Source organism: Fusarium odoratissimum (genome assembly GCF_000260195.1).
Source record: "Fusarium odoratissimum NRRL 54006 unplaced genomic scaffold supercont1.17, whole genome shotgun sequence".
NCBI classification, from domain to species: domain Eukaryota; kingdom Fungi; phylum Ascomycota; class Sordariomycetes; order Hypocreales; family Nectriaceae; genus Fusarium; species Fusarium odoratissimum.
In genome coordinates this window covers 391,735-406,346 of record NW_022158703.1, presented here as the reverse complement: position 1 = coordinate 406,346, position 14,612 = coordinate 391,735, and the positions used below count along the sequence as shown (strand labels likewise).

At 49.9% G+C, this 14,612-nt stretch overlaps 7 protein-coding genes across 8 annotated transcripts; 6 read left to right on the top strand and 1 right to left on the bottom strand.

The window, feature by feature from the left end:
- The first annotated feature begins 35 nt into the window (after nt 1-35).
- On the top strand, nt 36-1,511 carry FOIG_10094 (uncharacterized protein). The gene is made up of 3 exons (XM_031210388.1): nt 36-386; nt 436-1,243; nt 1,291-1,511. Exons 1-3 carry the CDS (start codon nt 93-95, stop codon nt 1,404-1,406), a joined length of 1,218 nt encoding a protein of 405 aa, XP_031059866.1. The 5' UTR covers nt 36-92; the 3' UTR covers nt 1,407-1,511.
- A 922-nt stretch (nt 1,512-2,433) lies between these two features.
- On the top strand, nt 2,434-4,017 carry FOIG_10093 (uncharacterized protein). The gene is made up of 2 exons (XM_031210387.1): nt 2,434-3,127; nt 3,181-4,017. Exons 1-2 carry the CDS (start codon nt 2,502-2,504, stop codon nt 3,974-3,976), a joined length of 1,422 nt encoding a protein of 473 aa, XP_031059865.1. The 5' UTR covers nt 2,434-2,501; the 3' UTR covers nt 3,977-4,017.
- A 366-nt stretch (nt 4,018-4,383) lies between these two features.
- On the top strand, nt 4,384-5,796 carry FOIG_10092 (pyrroline-5-carboxylate reductase). 2 transcript variants are annotated; one of them, XM_031210386.1, is made up of 3 exons: nt 4,415-4,561; nt 4,613-4,710; nt 4,760-5,747. In XM_031210386.1, exons 2-3 carry the CDS (start codon nt 4,668-4,670, stop codon nt 5,638-5,640), a joined length of 924 nt encoding a protein of 307 aa, XP_031059864.1. In that variant the 5' UTR covers nt 4,415-4,561; nt 4,613-4,667; the 3' UTR covers nt 5,641-5,747. The 2 variants fall into 2 exon arrangements, with proteins under 2 accessions (XP_031059863.1, XP_031059864.1); XM_031210385.1 differs by having other exon boundaries at nt 4,384-4,710; nt 4,760-5,796.
- Nucleotides 5,797-5,827: 31 nt separating this feature from the next.
- On the bottom strand, nt 5,828-6,699 carry FOIG_10091 (uncharacterized protein; the record flags this gene model as incomplete). Its single annotated transcript, XM_031210384.1, has 2 exons — nt 5,828-6,521; nt 6,569-6,699. 2 exons carry the CDS (start codon nt 6,697-6,699, stop codon nt 5,828-5,830), a joined length of 825 nt encoding a protein of 274 aa, XP_031059862.1.
- Nucleotides 6,700-7,179: 480 nt separating this feature from the next.
- Nucleotides 7,180-9,213, top strand: FOIG_10090 (1-pyrroline-5-carboxylate dehydrogenase). The gene is made up of 3 exons (XM_031210383.1): nt 7,180-7,444; nt 7,496-8,915; nt 8,969-9,213. The coding sequence occupies exons 1-3, from the start codon at nt 7,295-7,297 to the stop codon at nt 9,142-9,144; spliced, it is 1,746 nt and encodes a 581-aa protein (XP_031059861.1). The 5' UTR covers nt 7,180-7,294; the 3' UTR covers nt 9,145-9,213.
- A 1,376-nt stretch (nt 9,214-10,589) lies between these two features.
- FOIG_10089 (uncharacterized protein) lies at nt 10,590-12,106 on the top strand. Its single transcript, XM_031210382.1, has 2 exons — nt 10,590-10,831; nt 10,896-12,106. Exons 1-2 carry the CDS (start codon nt 10,622-10,624, stop codon nt 12,000-12,002), a joined length of 1,317 nt encoding a protein of 438 aa, XP_031059860.1. The 5' UTR covers nt 10,590-10,621; the 3' UTR covers nt 12,003-12,106.
- Nucleotides 12,107-12,688: 582 nt separating this feature from the next.
- FOIG_10088 (uncharacterized protein) lies at nt 12,689-14,007 on the top strand. Its single transcript, XM_031210381.1, has 2 exons — nt 12,689-12,914; nt 12,965-14,007. The coding sequence occupies exons 1-2, from the start codon at nt 12,868-12,870 to the stop codon at nt 13,947-13,949; spliced, it is 1,032 nt and encodes a 343-aa protein (XP_031059859.1). The 5' UTR covers nt 12,689-12,867; the 3' UTR covers nt 13,950-14,007.
- The last annotated feature ends 605 nt before the right edge of the window (nt 14,008-14,612 follow it).

Here is a 14,612-nt window from a genome sequence, read left to right as displayed (position 1 = left end):
AAAAAGGAACAGAATCGCTCCAACCTGCCGACATACTAGCTCAAGCTTACCATATTTATCTGACAACACTATCTCCACATTCGTATATCACAATGTCCGCTCAACAGCACTCTGCCTTTGGCGCAGCGGAATACATCCCGCCCGACCCCATCTTTGAAGTCACCAAGCGCTTCAACGCAGACCAGAACCCTCAGAAGGTGAACCTTGGGCAAGGCACATATCGCGATGAGAACGCTAAGCCTTGGGTTCTTCCATCTGTGAGGGAGGCTGAGAAGCTGATTGGTAATGCTGGTCATGAATACTTGCCGATTGAGGGTTTGCAGAGCTTCAGAGATGAGGCTACCAAGTTGTTGTTCCACGATACTTCCGCGCTCAAAGAGAACAGAGTGGGTTAAATTGCGCCTTCGTGTCCGTCTGGTCGCTGATACGTTTCAGATTGCGAGTTGTCAATCCATTTCCGGAACTGGATCTCTCCTCCTAGCCGGTCTTGTTCTTCGCAAGGCCAACTCAGGTATTGAGAACGTCATCATCACAGACCCAACCTGGTCAAACCATGATCTTCTATTTAAAGAGATCGGGTTCAACGTAGTAAAAGCACCCTACTACAAAGATCGAAGCTTTGACTTTGAAGGTTATATCGGCGCCCTGAAGAAAGCCGATAAGCGTTCTGCTGTTGTTCTCCACGCATGCGCTCATAACCCAACTGGCTGCGATCCAACTCATGATCAATGGAAACAAATTGCAGCTGTGATTAAAGAGAAGGGAATCTTTCCAATCATCGATTCGGCCTATCTTGGCTTCAACTCGGGTAACTACGATGAAGATGCATGGGCGATTAAGTACATCATCGAAGATCTCGGCCTCGAAGCTGCGATATGCATGTCCTTCGCCAAGAACATGGGTCTCTACGGAGAGAGAGTAGGACTTACAGCAATCGTGACAAAGGCTGAGGATGCCAAAAGAACGGTGTTCTCACTGCTCCAGAATGCTCAACGACAGACTGTCTCAAATCCTCCAGTCTATGGAGCTAGAATCGCAGCTACTGTTCTTGGAAACTCTGAGCTCTTGAAGCAGTGGCACAAAGATCTTGTTACCATGTCCTCGAGAATCAGGTCGATGAGGAAGAAGCTATATGACGAGCTTGTGCGGCTGGGGACCCCGGGAGACTGGTCGCATATTGTTAACCAAACTGGCATGTTCGGTTACACTGGTATTAGCAAACCTCAGATTGAACGTTTGGAAGGTAAGTAATCTCTCTATCTTTTGAGATGCGTACTGACGTGGTTTCAGAGCAATATCACATCTACATGGCGAACACATCTAGGATAAGTCTTGCAGGCCTGAATGATCACAACGTTGAGTACGTGGCAAAATCATTAGATGAGGTGGTCCGGAATGTACAGTGAAGTCGGTGGATACCAAGCCGCAATTGGCAGGCGTTACTCGAGTGAAAGGACTCCATACTAGTAAAATCCTTGATACATCTTACTCAGACTTGCTTGTATCCCGCACAACCTTCCCGGACAGTGCACATAAGTTTGACTTCAGTGATGTTCAGAGAACTACGGGGCAGTCCATAATAATGCAAAAACTTTCCTTCAGCTGTGCCGGTTCCAACTTGACCGGCTCGAACGCAGGGTTCTTCATCGGTGCTCCCGGTCCGTCATCGACGATCAACGAGCAGATAACAGATTTGGAGACTCCGCATCGGGCCTCTCACACATCCCCTCAGATACTTCGAGAACATGCAGATCGCATAAGACTCCAGGACAGCAACACGACCCCTGAACTCAACGCACGTTCCAAGGTCACTGGCGCAGAACTAGATCCGTCCATAACCGCTCCCCACCGACCCCAATGTCTCCTTCACCAAACAAACACTCGTATCCAATTCCATCCCACGCCGGTCAGACCTCCGATATAAACTAGAATATGCAAGACGGCTTCTAGCGTAATACAAACCCGAGACCCAAGGTCCCAACCCCTGCCCTTCGCCAGGACAAGCCGATGCATGGCGTATCACGCCCTGACCCCCCAACTACCGCATCCGGACTAACTTCTCCAGATGTGATAAGATCCCAAGACCAACGGTGCCATTCCCGTAGCTAGCAAGAGTGCATATCTCTGTGATACGTGACCAAAGTGGGGTTAGCGAAAACCATCGGGAAACTCTCCCGCTTCCAAGTCTAGACCTCCAACGCACCTCGCTAAAGATAATGAAATTAAAAAAAGACACCGATGACGGTCTGATAAGATGTCCATGTGACGAATTACCCCGCTTCCCCGCGGTGTTTGTTCAAAGGGAACGCGTATCGGTTGGGGTGCCGATAGGGTGTGACCAAAATGTTGTTAGAGCCGCGTGAGATGGGGGTTCCAAGTCAAATAGATGATAAGGTTATGGTGCTTCACTTCAAAAAAGCACATCTTATCACTGCCACTGCCATTTCTCTTCCCTCTACACCAACACAGTAAGAATTGTGAAGAGATTTTCAGTGCCTGACATGACAACACTCTCAACTACTACTCGCTCACGCGCCGCTCAAGGCCTCACCCTCACACTCCGCCCTACTTCGCGAGTGCGGCGAGATAGCCTCATCGCGCTCGTTCGCTACTCCTCCACCAACGCCGCAGCAGCGCTTGAGGCGACACGCACAAACACACCAGTCGTCAAAGGCGCAGAGACACCACTCTCAGAACTCCCTTCCTTAGTTCTCTACCGCTCTCTCTTGGTCAATTCCATATCCTCAAGACCATGGCTTCTCATCCCATCGCTACATCTTCTTCAAAAACTCTCCAACCCTACGAACCCATATCTCTTCAATGTTGATCGCAACCCACTGCTGCGGGGCTTGCTGAAGCATACGTTTTACAAACAATTCTGCGCTGGCGAGACAGGCGCTGAGACGCAATGTACCATGAAGTCGTTGCAGGATATGGGATTCAAAGGAACGATTCTTACGTTTGCAAAAGAGACTGTTTTTGATGCCAAGACTGGTAAAGGCCAGGGCTTTGGTATTGAGGCTTCGAGCTCGAATGAGTGTCAGTGGTGTGACAATATTGAGGCTTGGAGGGAGGGAACTGTCAAGACTGTTGATCTGCTTCGTGAGGGTGATCAATTGGCCGTTAAGTAAGTCGCCTCACCTCAATCCTTCACAGTATCGCATACTAACAGTATTTCAGGATGACCGGCGCTGGACCTGGAGTCTGCGACGCCTTCGCCAATGGCACCGAACTCCCCAAGCAATTCGTCGACGCCTGCCACGAGATCTCCCAGAAGTGCAAAGACCGCGGCGCATACATCCTCATCGATGCCGAATCACAACACTACCAATGGGGCATTTTCCGTCTTGGCATGGAACTGCAACAAAAGTTCAACACGGACGGCAAAGTCGTTCTCTACAACACATACCAGGCTTATCTCAAGAGCACCTACGACACTCTGGCCAAGCATCTCCAAGCTGCTCTGGACAAGAACTTCACACTGGGCATCAAGGTCGTACGCGGCGCCTACATGGCCTCTGATCCCCGCTCCCTAATCCACGACACAAAGCAAGACACCGATGACGCCTACAACCAAATCGCCCAGGGCGTTCTACGTCAAGAATTCCGCTCCTTCGGCACCACCAAGCCCTTCCCCTCCGCCCAGCTCCTCCTAGCAAGCCACAACAAAGAGTCGCTGGTCAAAGCTCACGAAACCCACCAGGAGCGCACAAAGGCGGGTCTTCCGACTGTGCCGGTCAAGTTTGCGCAGCTGCATGGTATGTCGGACGAGGTTAGCTTCGGGCTGCTGAAGCTAAAGGATGATGCGGGGGTGGCTCCCGAGGTTTATAAGTGTACTACGTGGGGTACGCTTCCAGAGTGCATGGCTTATCTCACGAGAAGGGCTATCGAGAATAGGGATGCTGCTGCTAGAACGCTGGATGAGTATTCGGCGTTGAAGAGTGAGCTTTGGAGACGGTTGGCTTTTTGGCGATGAGAAAAGTGTTTATAACTGCAAATAATTATTAGTTAAGAATGGAATTAATTCTAGAATTTTATCTGTGCCATCGTGTATTCGTTCAGTCTCAATGTTCACTTGCAAAGGATGCTCTATCATTCACCGCTCTGATAGCGCTAGAATGTCTCAGCTGGGAGATAACATGGATGTCAGTGCACCTCACACACTCTTCTTATCCATGCAGATCTCTTGTCAATGACACATTCCCAACCCTTGCAAATGCTGTCGGTACTCACAAAGTGGGGTCTCACATCCAGAAACTCAATTCCTCCATCTTTCACAAGGTATCACGAGCACTGAAACGTGTTCCATCGCACATCCTGTGGCGCCGGTGAGGGTCCCGTAGCCCTGCAACCCGCTGGGCTATCTATAAATGCGGAGCTTAGCTCTACCCCACGGTTCAGTATCTTTCATCGGCAGCGCTTCCGTTGATACTACCCCTCATCAAAACAAAGAGATAACATACCTGCACCTGCACGACTTGTCAACGTCTTTCCAGTCGTGGTTTGGTCTATTTCTCCGTGTGAGGTCACAAGATCGGCTGGCTGCTCACATTTCTTATGTGTATGTATCTCTTTGGTGTGCTGCAATTTGTCTGATCGTTTGGCGAATAAGACATTATATTTTGCTGCATTAAATCGTGTCCCCTGTCACGCCAGATATTACCACCATGGCTGGTCTTAGCAATGCCACACTCACCATTCTGGGAACAGGTAAGACGAGCGCCCAATGAGTTTGCAGTGCTTTGACTGACGACTGCAGGAAACATCACAAAGCCCATTGTGAAGAATCTGCTTCCTGCCATCAAGGACGGCAAGACAGATCTGCCTTTCACAAAGATCATCGCTTGCGTGCGATCAGAAGGTTCAGAGTCAAAGCTGAATGGCCAGTTTTCAGAGTACAGTAGCATTTTGACTGTTTCTCGTGGCGACAATGTCAAAGCTGTACAAAATGGCGACGTGATCGTCTTAGGTGTTGATCCAGCTGATATCGCCGATGTTCTCGCCCAAGACGGCATTCGAGATGCTCTTTCAGGCAAGCTTCTCATCAGTGTAGCTGCTGGCTGGACGAAGGAAAAGCTCGAATCTACCCTCTACGGAAGCGAGACTACCAAGGAGAATGCCTCTGGAAGGGCTTGGGTTATTCGTACTCTGCCCAATATTGCATGTATGGTCTCAGAGGGACTCATCGCCATTGAGAAATCACCTACCGAGCCTCAAGTCCCAACAGAGCTTATGGATCTCACCAAGAACCTCTTCAACACCATCGGCAGAACCACCGAAGTCGCTCCTCGTCTTATGAACGCCACGACAGCCGTTGGAGGATCTACGCCAGCAATGTGGGCTATTATCTGCGACGCCTTCATCGACGCGTCCGTGGCCGTTGGTGTACCCAGGGCTACTGCACAGACTATGATCTACCAATCTATGAAGGGTTCCGCTGCAATGCTGCAGAGTGGACTGCAGCCCGGGGATTTGAGAGACCAGGGGACTTCACCTGAGGGCTGCACTATTGGAGGAATCATGGTTCTAGAAGAAGCGGGAGTAAGGGGCCATCTTGGACGTGCACTACGGGAGGCCGTTACTCTGGCAAGGTTGATGGAGACTACTACCCATGTTAATGATACACGCCCTACTTCATAGACTTAGCCAGGAACAGAATATGATAGAGGGTATTTTGTACCCGATTACCGGACACCAACTCCTTTTTGCCCTGCTAGACTGTCTCCAAAATGTAAATTATCTCCGATCTACTATACTAGCCTTCCCGTATGTATGAACCTTGCTTTCCCTTCTACATGCTGTACCGATAGTCCTTCTAGAGCATTCCCTATAACAGCTTATGAAACCTTGACCTTGCCTCCATGTTTGCCACACACCCTACTCCAAAAGCCGGGATGATTCTCAGAGACCGCAGTATTGTGGCTGAGAACAGGTCCCTTCGGATCTGTGCCGAACGCTCAACCCATGGTATTCCCCGCGGTCGGGCATACAAGTCCAGCCCAAGGAGATGGACTGGGGTAGCAAAGAATTGTGAGAAAATGGGCACTGTCAACTGCGATATGATCGCCTTGGAATGCGGGCTTGATGACAAGCTATCAGGGATGAGAGATGATAGCCAAGGCGCCATGGTGAACGACCCAAAGATCGTGATGGCATCTCTCATAAGAAACGTAGCTGTAGCGGCTCTAGGAACGCCAGGCTTAACAACAGGCGCGACTTTATCAGTCGGCGTTGTCGAAGCACTAAACATCTGAGCAAAGCGCACATCTTTCAGCACGCCCAGAGGAACATTTACTATCATCGTATTGACAAAGGTAATCGTCCCAACAGCCGCTTTGTGGAACTCATGAGCGAGCGTATCTGATGCATTTGACACAGCATACGTCGCTCCGTATAGAGTCCAGACGTAGCCAAATGCACGGCTAAAGATGAAGCGGCCTGGATGTTTGATAGCGTTCAAGCTGTGGACTTTCATGCCCTGTGCGAGAGGTCTGTTGAAAGAGACCTTCTCTACCATGGATCTGAAGCTTGTTGGTTGAGTTTTGTGACGAGAGGTTATGAGACATACTGGTCAATCACTGTGATTATTGGTGTTATTAGAGTTGCGGAGATAGCTGCTGCTGCTATGTCCCCAACGATGGGCTTCCATAGATGGCTGCGACTGAATGTTGTTTCAGCGACATCTTGGTGTTTTTCCATGAGGTATGGTGTTAGGTTCGACGAGCGGATGTCTGTAACAAATGGTTTGTAGGTAATGTTTGATCAGATGAGGCTGTCAAAGCGTTGATGTCGCGATGTTTGATAAGATACAGCACGTTGCAAAAATGATAGCAGCCCAGTGTTCCAGAAAGAAGAGCGACTACACCGAATGCCGGGAGCAGTCCCTCAAGCCCAGCCATCCCTCCCAGTCTGTGCAACAACACAGCTACACCAACACCATCGCACGGCCATACCGACACCACGGGATCCTCAACCGACCCTTCTAAACTCGCCAAACTCCACCAAAACCCCCCCATCGGTGTCCCTCCCGTGCAGCGCCTTCAGCGTCTTGTGACACTGTCGGCCCCCCGCCCGGTCCCAGAAAGTGGCTTAACTTTTTAGCGCTGTGAGGGGTAACTGAATCAACCCTCCACTCCACTAAAAAAGTTTCGGTTGCAGCCCCGACTTCAGTGGGATAAGGTTGTGATGTCAACATAAAAACGCCCGTCAGAAGCGCTTCTGTTGATGTTTTTCACTATTCATCATATCATACTTGAGCTGTACAGTACGAGATCGCATTCCTCATACTACAAAAATGGCTTCTTCGGTTCGTGCTTTGACATCAAAGGGTCGTTTGACTCCTCTCTGTCGAGTTCGTGCTTCTACGCCTGCTATTTCACTGCAGAAGCGAGGCAATGCTACGATTGTGCCTTTCAGACTACCCGCTGCTCGCAATGAGCCCAACGTAAGTGACCTACTCTTCAAAACTGTTGGATCTCGGATATTGACTGTTTAGCCCACATACACAAAAAACTCGCCTGAGCGCGCAAAGGTAGAGGCAGCTCTCAAAAAGCTCCGCTCTCAACTCCCCCTAAAGAGCGAAATCATCTTCAACGGCGTATCCCAAAAGATCCACGCCAACGAAGACCAAGTCCTCCCTGCAGAACACGCCACAACATTCACAAACTACCCCCTCGCTTCGAAGGAGCAAGTCAGCGCTGCTATCGAGTCCGCCCTCAAGGCGAAGAAGGACTGGGAAAACACGCCGTTCGTCGACCGTGCTGCGATTTTCCAGCGCGCCGCGGAACTTGCTACTACAAAGTATCGATATGAGCTTATCGCTTCGACGATGTTGGGACAGGGAAAGAATGTTTGGCAGGGTGAGATTGATGCTGCGGCTGAGTTGGCTGATTTCTTCCGTCTGGCTGGCCATTACGCTGCTGAGATCATGAGCAAGCAGCCTGAGCGTGGAACAGATGGTATTTGGACACGCATCGACTACAGGCCTCTTGAGGGTTTCATCTACGCTGTTTCGCCGTTCAACTTCTCTGCCATCGGTGGAAACTTGATCGCTCCCGCTATCCTCGGCAACGTTGTCCTCTGGAAGCCTTCGCAGTACAACATTCACCCCAGCACCATCATCTACAAGATCCTCCAGGAGGCTGGTCTTCCTAAGGATGTTATTCAGTTTGTCCCTGGCGACGCTGCCGAGATCACCGAGACTGTCCTTGCGCATCGTGAATTCGCTGGTCTTAACTTTGTCGGTTCTTCAGAGGTTTTCCGCTCAATCTATGGAAAGATTGGTCAGGGTATTGCTGAGAAGCGATACCGCGATTTCCCTCGCGTTGTTGGCGAGACATCCGGAAAGAACTTCCATCTTGTTCATCCCTCCGCCGACATCAACAACGTCGTCAACCACACTATCCGAGGTGCCTTTGAGTACCAAGGTCAAAAGTGCTCTGCTACTTCTCGCGCCTACATCCCCGAGTCCAAGGCCAAGGAGTTCTTCTCTCTTATCCAGCAGAAGATGAAGGACATTACCCAAGGTAGCCCCGACAAGGATTTCGAGGCTTTTATGGGCCCTGTCATCCACGGTCGATCTTTCGAGAAGATCAAGAACATCATTGATGAGAGCAACAAGGATCCTCAGGTCAAGCTCATCGCTGGTGGAAAGTATGATGGTTCGGTTGGATACTTTGTCAAGCCTACTGTTTACCAGGTTGACTCGCCTGATCATCGTCTATTCAACGAGGAGATTTTCGGTCCTGTTCTTGCTGTCTACGTCTACAAGGACTCTGACTTCACTCCCATGCTCAAGAACATTGATGAGAACGGTGGTGGCCTTGCCTTGACTGGCGCCGTCTTTGCTCAAGACCGTGCTGCGCTCCGTGAAGCTGAGGATGCTCTTCGCTACTCTGCCGGTAACTTCTACCTCAGTAAGTCCGCCCCTCCCCATAATTATTTTTCACGCAATTCTAACAAATTACAGACTGCAAGACAACTGCTGCTCTCATCGGCCAACAGTCATTCGGCGGTGCTCGAAGCTCTGGTACCAACGACCGAGCTGGTAGCCCTGACATGCTTCGACGATTTGTGTCTCCTCGTCTCGTCAAGGAGGAGTTCTTTGAGCTTGAGGAGTTCTTGTATCCTTCCAACACCCAATAGACTTAGCATAGCCTATCTAGATTTGTACCAAAAGCTAAGAACTGAATTTAATGAACTTTTAATGAACAATTCCTTTGGCCTCCAACATCGTGACCTGATACTTGACGACAAGTGATGACAAATGGGATGAGACTGATGGCTGGAGACTTTGCAAGACCTTGCTACAGTCTTACCAATGCTCGTGTATACATTCTCATGTAATTGGTTTGTATACGTATCTGTTTGCACGCGTCTTGACGGCTGTCCCGAGGCCCTACCAACCCTTTTACTATCCATCTGGCTGATATCCATTCAGCAAGGCCAATCTTTACAAAGGCCTTATTATTTGTCTCTCGTAGTGCCTAAATGAATCACGTTAGACCGTGAAGCTGGTCATGTGCGTGCGGACTCCTTTGATCTCCTCGACGATGCTCTGCCGATAACCAGACCAACACATACATATGTCAGAAACCGCAGAAACGCTAACAACTAAGCTTTTACAAGCCACAACGATCTTCATCGGAGGATAAACAGTCATTCAATTGGTTGCTCGATACATGCCGTCTTAGTCTCAGGCTACAGAACGGCATGGAGGCCTTGATTGGCACATGCATCCAGGCTGTATTCAGCTCAAGGTTTCTTTAATGGCTTGGCAGGTACAGAGCCTGTCTACCCTGCACATTTGTGCCGGAGAGACATTCTAGAAGCTTGCTGTGATGTTTCCCGATGTGTTCTGGAAGGGTTCTTCACAACAATTGGTCGCGGGTTTGGAAGCCGAGGGCTGAGAGCAGTTCGCAGTATTGATACAGAACCAAGATATTTCCACTATTACTGATAGTATATCTCCCGTTCTGTCGTTCTCTTATCCTCTCATCTCACTTCACTGTCAAGTCTGTAGAAAATTGAGGTGACTGCTGGTGTCAGCGTCTGCCATGTAGAACCCTGTCGGCTTATCCTAGCTTCACCTCAGTAAAACAGCAATGCATGCACCCATGCCGGTAAACGGCTTCCAACAGACCCCCGCGATAAACACTCTCCGATAACGGCTGAATTGAACTCCCGAACCTTCATATCAGCTAAGTCCAGATAATGCACGTCGTCACCAGACCCCAGAACGCCAAAACCGCAATCAAGGATCGTCTGGTTACACTTGCGGCTACGCTAACCGTCCAGCCAGACTCCACTTCAGCACGGATGGGGAGACGATAGCGCTAAAATAGCGTTGAGTTTTCTCAGTGCCAATCATTGTGGTTTCACCATCGGGAGGTCTCCCGGTGTCGCATTGGCAGCGTCACCAGTCTATTTTTGCATTTCTGGCTATTGTAGATGCTTCGGATGGTGAAAGACGTTAAACGTAGGTGCATCACGAGACGGTGATGGCCGGATATCGAACGAGGGCGGGTTTGGAGCCTCGGAAAGGTAGAATACTTATAGAATGACGCCTCAATTGCTTTGGTCTCATCAGCAATAGCTTCAACTCTCCTTCAAGTGTGCAACCATGAGCGTCTCCAAATCTGAACCAATCCTTATCGTGGGAGGCGGCGCCTTTGGTCTCTCAACAGTCGTGCACCTGCTTAGAGCTGGCTACAAGGACATTACCGTTCTCGACAAAGATGAAGAGATTCCTTCTCGATGGTCTGCTGCAAATGATCTGAACAAAATTGTGCGCGCAGAATACGAAGACCCTCTGTACCAAGACCTCACAGTGGTAAGTCCCCCAATTACCCCAACATTAAATTTACTGGACAAGGCCTGACCCATTGGCCAATTAGAAAGCAATTGAAGCCTGGCAGACTCCCCTGTTCGCTCCGCATTTTCACCAAGTGGGCTTTCTGCACTGTGTTTCTGGCAAAGCACCCAAAGAAGCGCTTGATACGCTCAATCGATTCCGCGCTGCAGCTGAGCGAGACCCTCGCATGAGATCTCATCTTTCGCCACTTGATAGCCAGAAGGATATATCAGATGCTGTTTGGCAGTACAAGGACAGCGCGTTTCCTGGTTGGAATGGATACTTCAATAAGTTCGATGGGTACGCGCATTCTGGTAACGCGTTGAGGTCCATTTTTCTGGCGACGCGGGCCCAAGGCGTGAAGTATATCCTTGGTGCAGCAGGCGCTGTATCTGAGATCGTCTACGAGAAGACTTCCTCTGGCCGAAAGGCGAAGGGTGTGATGACCACTGGCGGACTGTTCTACCCTTCTAATCTGGTCATCGTCTCCGTCGGCGCAGCTGGTGCCAAGCTCGTCCCCGAGATCGGCAAGCAACTCGTCGCAAAATCATGGTCCGTCGCTCATCTTCATCTCACCGACGACGAGACATCTGCTCTTCGTGGTATCCCAGTGACATACGCGCGCGATCTCGGTTTCTTCTTTGAGCCTGATCCCAAGACGAACCTTCTGAAGCTATGTCCCATGGGCGGTGGCTTCATCAACACTGATCCCAAGACTGGAATTTCGCATGCACCTACAGACTTGAAGCAGAGCGCATTTCTGCCTGATGGTGATGAAAACCAGCTTCGTGAGCTTGTTCGACAGACGCTTCCTCAATTCGCAGACAGGCCATTCGTGAAGAAGACGCTTTGCTGGTTCGCTGATACAGCCGACTCGGACTTTATCATCGATTACGTACCCAGCACGTCTTCGTCGGTGCTATTCTTGTCTGGAGATAGTGGACACGGGTTTAAGTTCTTCCCCATCTTTGGCGGGTTTGTGACGGATCTGCTGCAGTCAGAGAATGGAGAACAGCCTGAGGCAAGATGGAGGTGGAAGAACCCCAAGCCAGATGAAGGAAAGGGTGATTGGGGCGGTGCTGTGAGCTGGAGACTTGGTAACTCGACTGAGCTCGTTGATATACAGCCTGTTGGTCAGACCAAGCTCTAATGACTCAGCAGTTGTTCTGCATCTAGAGTTTCTTGTTTTCTAAAACACTTGCTAGCTCACTTAGATAATACTACTATATCGTCATTCAAACTTTTCTCATCAAATATCCCTTGGCTTTTTGTTAGCTTCGTTGCTCGTTTAGTGCATCAGAACTCTTAGGAATATTTCGCAGGATATTGGCTTCTTCATTCGGATTCATCCTTCGTCATAACATCTTATAATCCCGCAGATGCTAGATCGTAGTAGAATGAGATATTATAGAAACCGTAACATGATAACTTGTACATATTTCTGCCTCCAAGTCCTTGGGTCGAGACTCGATTCCAGGGTAAGCAGCTCAACGTGGGTCTGCTGTCGGCCTTGGACAACCGAAGGTCAATATTGCCCGAGGAGCAATTATTAGATACCTCGACTTTGGTTGCTTTTCCAAGCCTTCTAGAATGCCGAAAGAATATTGAGTCATCAACTTCAATGCCTTCTCCCCGTATTCCCCAGAAGAAACTTCAGAGTCAGGAGGCAGCCCCGAAGTGACTCGGCCGACACGCCCGAGCTCTCGCAGCCCATGACTGGCCAGAGCCGACTTCCAGGTCCACAATATTCACCGGGAAGCCTGCCGGTCACAGCGGACGGGATCCCGGGGCCGAGACGCAGAGCAACAACCACTCAAACCCTCCATCTTCGGAGAAGCCTTTGACACGTCGGAACAGATTCGCGATACAACCCCACTTCAGATGAGGAGGTGATTATCATCATGCTTTAAAGAACAACGATTGAGTCAAATATCTGCATCAATTGAAACATCATCAACACCAGATACAACCCTTATTCTAATTATTCCTCAATTACCTGCGTCAATAGCATCATCATGGGCTCCCTCAACCCTGCACCCTCCCAACAGCCCCATGTCCCCAGGTAAGCCTTTATCTCCAACCCTGGTATCATCACCATGCTGACAATTCAAGCCCTGGAGTATGGTGTCCAGCAGTCACCTTCTTCAACCACTCAGACGACACAGTAGACCATGCCTCTCAAGCAAAATACTTCGCCCATCTCGCCGACTCCGGCCTAAACGGTCTTATCGTGATGGGCTCCAACGCCGAAGCCTTCCTCCTCACCCGGGAAGAACGCTATGAGCTCATCGCCCTCGCCCGCAAGACAATCGGCCCTGACTTTCCCCTCATGGCCGGTGTCGGAGCTCACTCTACTAAGCAGACTCTTGAGCTTGCTGAAGATGCTCACAAGGCTGGCGCGAATTATCTCCTCGTGCTGCCTCCTGCATACTTTGGCAAGGCTACGAGTATGAATGTTGTTAAGCGCTTCTTTTCGGAGGTTGCGAAGAAGTCGCCATTGCCAGTTGTTATTTATAACTTCCCTGGTGTGACTAATGGCGTTGATATTGATTCTGAGACGATCGTCCAGATCTACGAGGAGAGCAAGAAGTCTCATCCTAGCGGAAAGTCAAACGTCGTCGGCGTGAAGTTGACCTGTGGCTCCGTTGGAAAGATCACCCGTCTCGCAGCTCAAATCCCCTCTTCAGAATTCTCTACATACGGCGGTCAATCCGACTTTCTGATTGGCGGTCTAGCAGCCGGCAGTGTAGGATGCGTCGCCGCATTCGCCAACGTCTTCCCAACTCTGACATCAAAGATTTACGCTCTGTATAAGGAAGGCAAGTTCGAAGAAGCGCTGAAGTTGCAACAACTTGCTGCTCTTGCTGAGCGACCTTGCAAGGCAGGCGTCGCTTCTACCAAGTATGCTGTTGCCGTGTTTTCGGCAAGATTGGCGGGTGTTGAAGGGGCTGAGGAGAAGTTGGCACCGAGACATCCGTATGAGCCTGTTGGTGAGGCTGTTAAGGCCAGTGTTAAGAGCATCATGAAGGAGGCGGGGGATAAGGAGGAGGAGTTGCTTAAGACTTGGACGGATCGTGTTAAGGGACGCCTGAACTAGATAGAGGGGGAAAAGTCTGTACATTGAGAATAATAGAGCTGTTACTGACATGAGACGGTACATGTTATACTATGGTGAGACATGCAAGTGACGTGATGCCTTCGGAGGAAACGCCCGTTGACCCTGTTCTTCCAGGACTGTTCCCCGGACTCTTCGATCACCCTGCAGCCGAACAGCGGGAGAACAATGGCGAATACTTCCATCACGTTTCCGTGAGTCAAACTTCAACGTATTGGGATGAATGCATATCCAACGTCCCCCATGTATGCACATCTGTGGACCTGTTGCATCGATTGTGTGACATGCCCAACCCATCCGGGAAGGCCGTGGTCAAGCGCACGGTGCTTCGATTATCGTTTCCCCATGTTCTAGCCCAACTAAAACGACCAGGGTCAAAGCCTAATCCGCTATCAAAAACGGCGACACCCAGGACCTGTCCCACTGCAGAGTCGTTATCAACAGTGCACCTCCACTTGGTAAAAGCCCCCAAACTCACCTCACTTATTAGAGTGAAAAGATAGCGATTTCTACCCCGCATACCACCATCTTCTTCCTTTCTTCCTCTGAAGTATCTTCATTCCCGATTATTCCCATAGCATTTCGTCTTTTTTTACCCTTTATAGCATAATACTCGTGACCCAGTGGCGGCTGCTCTAACCCCAA